The 7,264-nt window shown below is 36.0% G+C and overlaps 1 protein-coding gene across 1 annotated transcript; it reads left to right on the top strand.

The window, feature by feature from the left end:
* Positions 1–570: 570 nt before the first annotated feature.
* On the top strand, positions 571–1,743 carry XCR1 (X-C motif chemokine receptor 1). Its single transcript, XM_082259120.1, has one exon. It carries the CDS (start codon positions 581–583, stop codon positions 1,595–1,597), a length of 1,017 nt encoding a protein of 338 aa, XP_082115246.1. The 5' UTR covers positions 571–580; the 3' UTR covers positions 1,598–1,743.
* The last annotated feature ends 5,521 nt before the right edge of the window (positions 1,744–7,264 follow it).

Below are 7,264 nucleotides of genomic sequence, written 5' to 3' on the forward strand. Positions count from 1 at the left end.
AAGATTAGAATTGTGTTGATGTCCCAATATTTATGGACCTGACTGTATTTAAAGCGGTCTTCTTGAAATGGAAACAATTTATATGAACTAGTAAATGTTTGACCTGTAAAGTTGCTGTTTTTCTTCCTGAGAAGTATTCTTAGTACATTTACAGAAACAAACCATACTCTGTGCCCAATTTCTACTCCCATGGTATTATTGAATGCACCCTTTCGTCTAGACACTTTGAGATACCATGAAGTATTAAGGGGCAGAAAGGTGATGAGACTCTATGCATGCCATAAATTACATTTTACTGTTTTGCTCTCCATATTCCACCAAAGACCAAATGCAGAAACAAAAATACCTTGTAAGGCCTATTTCCTCTGTAGCTGCATAAAAAAAAACAAAAAAAAAACAAAAAAAAACAAGAAGTTACTACACTTATATCAAATGTTACATTCACTTCACTTTTAGTTTCTTCACCTTTACAAAGGGTAAGACCATATCCATTTTTAGGAAACTTGTAACTGCTTGCTGAAGAACTTTAAAATCTATTTGTTTTCTTATTAACATAGGTCAAAGAAAAAGAAAGAAATCTATGATGGAAGCAACTACATTTTCAGATTATACATCTGATTACGATTCTTTCATAGTTCCACCATGCAACAAAGAGGATGTTAAAATTTTTGTAACTCTTTTTACAACCATTTTAAATCCCGTTATTTTTATTTTTGGGATCATTGGAAATTGCCTTGTCCTCTGGATTATATTCACATACGAAAGTCTGGAGTCACTTACAAACATCTTTATATTTAATCTGTCTATCGCGGACCTGATTTTAACATCCTGTCTGCCAATTTTTACTGTCTACCACAGTCAAGGATGGGTATTTGGGGCTATGGCTTGCAAAATATTCAACATCCTTTTCTCTATAGGATTTTACAGCGGACTTATCTTCTTGACATTTCTTACGTATCATCGTTATCTTGCAGTTGTGGATCCACTGTCTGCTTTAAAAGCCAAAAGACCTTTGTTTGGAATTCTGATCACTGTGCTTGCCTGGTTAATAAGCATAGCTGCTTCAGTCCCCGTGATGATCTTCCAAGTACATAGTACAAATGGTGATCTTAACAAATGTGAATATGATCAAGTATTCCCTGTGTTGGTAAGCCACTATCAACAAAATATCTTCTTTCTACTTGCCTTCTTTTCTATTATATTCTGTTATTATAAAATTATAAGGACATTACAGCAATCTCGATCACAACGGAACCACAAACCAGTTAGACTCATTCTTATTATTGTTCTGGTATACTTTTTCAGCTGGACACCTTACAATGTTACCATCTTGTTACAATCATTTCACCATCAACAGTATATTATGGAATGTGAATCAGTTAAACGTATTGACTATGCAAAATATGTTAGTGAAAAAATAGCACTTTCGCATTGTTTCCTGAACCCTATTTTTTATGCTTTTGTTGGGATCAAATTCAGAAGACATTTAAAGCATCTCATAAAATGTAATTGGCCTTGCAAAAAACAAGAAGAGGTGCATGTAACCAGAATTAGTTCCCATGACCATTTTCACAACGCAATAGACTCTGTTTACTAACCAAAAGTGTACAAATAAATTTATTATCCAGGACCATAAAAAATGGGAAAGCATTACTGTAAAAATCAAAGTACTTTTCTAGGGATACTGTTAAGTGTATAATTCTTAAATAAATATTCTGTACTGTCAAAGATTCACAATCTTTTTTCTCAACAATAAGATAATCATTTATTTATGTATTTGGAGATAAATAGGATTATTAGTATGTATCTTTTTATTATTGCATTACCCTATCTTTTTATTTCTTTCACACAATAAAGAAAACATTGGTAACAAACAAAAATGAAATTGTTGTTTTGCATTGTCAATCCCATGGTTGACTCTAAGTATATAGATCCACAAACATACAGATATTACTATAATATATACTGATCTTATGTACGGAATACTTTTCAAGGGACAACCTTAAAGACAGTAGTGCTTAGATAAACTGTAGTCTACTAATTAACTAAGTAATTAGTTTGAGCTGCCTAGAGTTGATTGGGTAATTATCTAGAGTTGTTAAGATACTGTATATATTACAATATAATCTGAAGTCACCTACCTGAAGTTAAAAAGTTTATAATTCAGACAGGGAGTATTATGGAGACCTACTGATGCAGCTTTCAGGTACACTGATGGAAATGTTAAAAGAAAATCACATATTTCTACTGCAAAGTGTTCAGCAATAACTGCGTAATTTTAATTGAAGTTTTGCATTGTTTCAATGTGCTCTCAGTGACATATACAGTTTGATTAAATATTTTTTAAAGGAAAATTTCATCTTTACAATAAAATAATAAAATTTTTTTTTTTTTTTTTTGCAGTTAAAAAAAATATGCATTTTTTATATATTTTTTGTTAGCAGCTTGTAAAGCATTGCGCTCATAATCACCAGATTGTGGGTGTATTGCCATGGTCCTGAAGACTGTCTGTGTAGCTGTCTGCCCATTCCTCCGATATGGGCATGCAGTTACACTCTGGCAAGATGACTCAATGAACCACTAGAGCACTCAACAGCTCCCTGGTAGTTCATTGAGAACTATAGCTGCATGGGCTGTCCGTGCTTGTAGTTTCTCATTCACAGAACACTGTGAATGAATGACACGGCTGGGCGTGCCAAGCCCCACACGGCTGCGTTTTAAAAAAAATTGTGATAGCAAGTGGTGGGAGAAGATCCCATGCTCACTGTATATTTGGGGGATTGGGGGGCTGCGGAGGCAGGTGCATCTGGAACATGTTACATGTTACACCCTGAACATGTTACAAAAGGTGAACTTACCCTTTAAATTCTAAATGACTATCATTAACAAGGCAGTGCACTATATGGTAATCCAATTGTAGCAACAAAGGGATGCAAAAAAAATAATCCAAAATGATATACAAATACTGTACATCCCTCTACTGGGCAAGTAAATGCAAACATGTCACACAGGAAGAAAGAAAAATAGGAATGTATGAAATTAAATGATGCAAAAAGGTAGAAAAAAACATAAAACTTGTGTGTGAATACATATACTGTATGTGTGTTGATGAAGGTGTGTCTGCAGAGGTAGCTACTGCTTCTGAACCCTAGTTAGGGCTTATTCACACAGGCACTTGGGCCCGTATACCACGAATGAGCCATTTTTTTCTGGCATCTCCAACCTCTAGGGGCTGTGTAAAGGCAGTCCATTAAAGTCTATTGGGACACAGCAGCTGCATAGACATGGCCACTTGTCTTAATGTGACAGGAGTGTGGGTGAGTGCCCCCCGAACACACACTGTCTGCCAGAATTGTCACTTTTAATCTGTCAGCTGTGTACTTACAACATATCTGTAGCTATATTCAATTTTGCTCCAGCACTCAGAGTCTTTCAGTAATCCTACTGGATATGCTGTATATGTTGAAAGTGTTAATTTCTAGAGTATTCCCGGTAACAGCCTTCTGCTGTGAGAAACACTCATTAGTTACACAAAAGAAAGTAATTTCTTGACATATACTCCCTTCTAGCAGAAGAGAAAAATAGGCTCTTCAAAGCTTTAGGGACCCAAGCTGGCGTGTGAATGCAATAATATGTGTGTGGGAGGCAGAATTAATCTACGTGAAGGAATTTGAATTTTATTGCTAGTCCAGATACAATCAATTTAGTTTTCTAGAGGACCTTATTTAGTAGAACTAAAGACTTAAAGACACAATTTACAGCTTGAACTTTTCAGTGAATGCAACTATTTCAAATGTTGCCTGCAGCAATCAGGTGAGCATTAGGCCGTAATGGGTTTCCACCTTGCAGCAATGTGTTCAGGGTTTGAATTTCATCAGGAGCACAATCTGCATGCAGCTTGTATATGCTTCCTTTGATTCACATAGGATTCCGTTGGGAACGCAAGTTTCCTTTCTCAACCCAAAAACATCCTCAAAGATTTATTAGCATTAGGAAAAATGCCCTAGAAATTGTGTGTGTGTTTAAAAGTGTTTTAGGACATTAGATGTTGAAGTATATGTATAGCCAGATTTTTAGTCTAGGATAGAGAAGGGAATGTTTAATTTTTTTAAAAATTTTCGGTGACTGTCCTTCAAGGTAGAATTCTATTCACCTCCGGACATGGGGATTTTTGTCTCCATTACAGTAACAAGCAGAAGCATTTAACCCACTAAGCTTAGGGAAGACCTGTGGAGCCTGGAGTTAACCTCCAGTTAACACCAAGCTATAACATACTACCGGTATGTTTAGTTGGAGACACATCAGCATAGAACGGTGTCCCTCCCTACACAAGCATTTCAAAATACACAAACATCACATTACCTTTTGATGGAGTAGGACAGAATGTTGCATCGTGTATCTGTTTTTTTTTTTTTACGACACAGGTTTAGGTAGTTGCATGGGCTAAAAAAAGACACATGTGGCTCCTTAGATAGGTTCAACTTATCATAGAGAACACTACAAGATGCTGGCTGCATGGTCCAAGACAGCAATTTTAAACCAAGCTTTTGTGGAACCATACAGCTCTTTTTTTAAGAGGCAAGGAATGTTGCAGAGTTGTATAAAGTACTCAAAACCCATACTTGAGTAAAAGTACAAGTGCTCGATCAAAAAGTGACTTGAGTAGAAGTACCAAAGTATTCAACATTTTTTGTACTTAAGTATTGCAAGTAGTTTTTTTAAAAATGTTGCTACTCAAGTACTGAAAGTAAAAGTACCAGTAGTTTTGAAAAAAAAATGCTACTCAAGTACTGAAAGTAAAAGTACAAGTAATGTGTTATGTAGTTATTAAAGAAAGAAGTCAAAAGTTTGAACATCATATTGTTTTTTATTATTTCAAATGCAGCTTTTTTTTATACATACAGTAGCATTTATTTTCGTATGCGCTGATAATACACATGTTTTGAGCTTCATGAAACCTACCATCTACTGTTCTGGCAGTGGTAATTTTTATAATTGTAACGAGTAACTATGCAGCACAAAAAAATATATCGGAGTAGAATTATTGAAATCATCGAAAAAATGTAGTGAAGTAAAAGTGGAAGTAGGAGAAAAAAATTATACTCTAGGAAAGTACAGATACCGCCTTTCGGTACTTAAGTACAGTAGTGAAGTAGTTCTACTTAGTTACTATACATCTCTGGAATGTTGGGAGCAATGGTTGATTAATCATAATAATCGTAATAATCATTAATAATTGATTAATTCGTTCTGCCACCAATATCTGCAACACAGGAGCAGTGGAACTTTGGTCAACTCAGGTAAGCAACCACTGTCACCAATTATCTTTATACTGTAGCTGTCCTAAGGTGTGACATTCCTTCCACTCACTATCAGTGCGAGGAGGTACTACATTGCCTTAAATCTAAGGGGCCTTCCCACTGACTATTAGTATAAGGAGGGCATGTTCTCACTAATCACCAATGTAAAGGGATCTTTTTTCCGATGACCACCAGTTTAAGGGGGGCACCTCTCCTACTGACAACCTATTTAACCACTTCAATACTGGACACTTTCATCCCCTTCTTGCCCAGGCAAATTTTCAGCTTTCAGCGCTTTAGCACTTTAAATGACAAGTGCGCAGTCATGCAACACTGTACAAATATGAAATTGTTAGCATTTTTTCACAGAAATAGAGCATTCTTTTTAATGTATTCAATCACCACTGGGTTTTTATTTTTTTCTAAAAAAAAACAAAACAAATAAAGACCCAGAATTTTGAAGAAAAAACAATGCGTTGTTTTTTTTTTTTTTTTACTTTTGTTATAAAATTTTGCAAATAATATTCATAAATTTAGACAAAACTGTATTCTGGTACATTTCTTTAGTGAAAAAAACCCAAATCAATGTTTATTGTTTAGTCTGTAGGAAAGTTATAGAGTCCATAAACTATGTTATATATACTATATATCTGAAAATTTATCAATTCTTATGTACTGACGATCTACCTAATTTCTTGAGGCCCGAAAAAATGCCAGGGCAGTACAAATATTACCCTTTTTGGAAAGTTGACAGTTCAAGATATTTAGTAAGAGGCATAGTGAGTTTTTTGAAGTTGTAATTTTTTTCATAATTTTTTGTAAAAAAATAAATAATATATTTTTTTCCAATGTTTTTCTTTTTATTACATTTTTTCTATTTTTTATACGCTTTTTTCGTGACCAGACCAGAGCAATATAGTGCTACCATAATAGCTTTGTACTACTCTGGGGAAGGGATCAGGATTTGTATTTCTTCTTATACACATTATGACTGCTTATACCAATGAATTTCACTGTTATAAGCAACCATTTTTACTGAATGAAGTTGATTAAGCTCACCCCTTCTTAAAGGCAAAGGGGCACACTGAACACCCAGCATATAGCACTATGGCAGCAAAGGTATCAATGCGTTGCCTGGTCAATATAATCTATAGCACAAACAAATGGTTACTGCCCACACCTGTAACTGGTCTCTGCCGCAAGGAGCATTGGAAGGACAATGCATATAACAAGACAAAAAGTATTCCAAGCTCTCCTTACCGACCAGTCTGCGACTAACCAAATTGACCTGTCCAACAGTACGCGTTAAAAACAGGGGTTTAGTTGCACGCATTTGCAAATACATGCGTAAGCCACAATGCCCTGACAAGGCTGTCTGTACAGGAACTACATTATCACAATGCTCCACTCCGCCCAGCATTCCCAGCACTCCATATCCTCTTCCTCCGTGTATTTCCTCCTAGGCAGTGGGCGGGCTTAAATGAGCTGGACACAGCTCTGTCATGACAGTCTGCTTTTCACAGCTATGTTTGTCCTTCTGTCAGCTCTGATTCTTGCACACTGAACAATTAAAGTGTTACTAAACCCACAACAGTAAAACCAGTGTGTAGATGCAGTAAAGCATGCTTGTTATACTCACCGTGGAACCTAAGGCCTTAATTCTCCACATTGTGTAAAAAGGCATTTTGATCCTATCTTCTCTGATCCTCCCCTTTTTCCACAGTCCCCAATCCATCTCCTGATAGAATAGAGCCTTGGGGGCACTCTGCACATGCTCAGTTTGGTGTGTATTGCTAGAGAGTTTTCTTTTCTTCCTTGGGAAGGTGCATGTGATCAGAAAAGGGCCAATCGTCATTCTCCAGACAAAAGGTCCAGGGTCATGTAGCCTCAAAGGACAGCTTGAGGAGAATGAAAACTCCTTCTACAAGCTTTACTCAGACACTAATATAAGTCACAAGACTGCT

This window comes from Pelophylax lessonae, assembly GCF_965119305.1.
Source record: "Pelophylax lessonae genome assembly, chromosome: 5".
Taxonomy (NCBI): domain Eukaryota; kingdom Metazoa; phylum Chordata; class Amphibia; order Anura; family Ranidae; genus Pelophylax; species Pelophylax lessonae.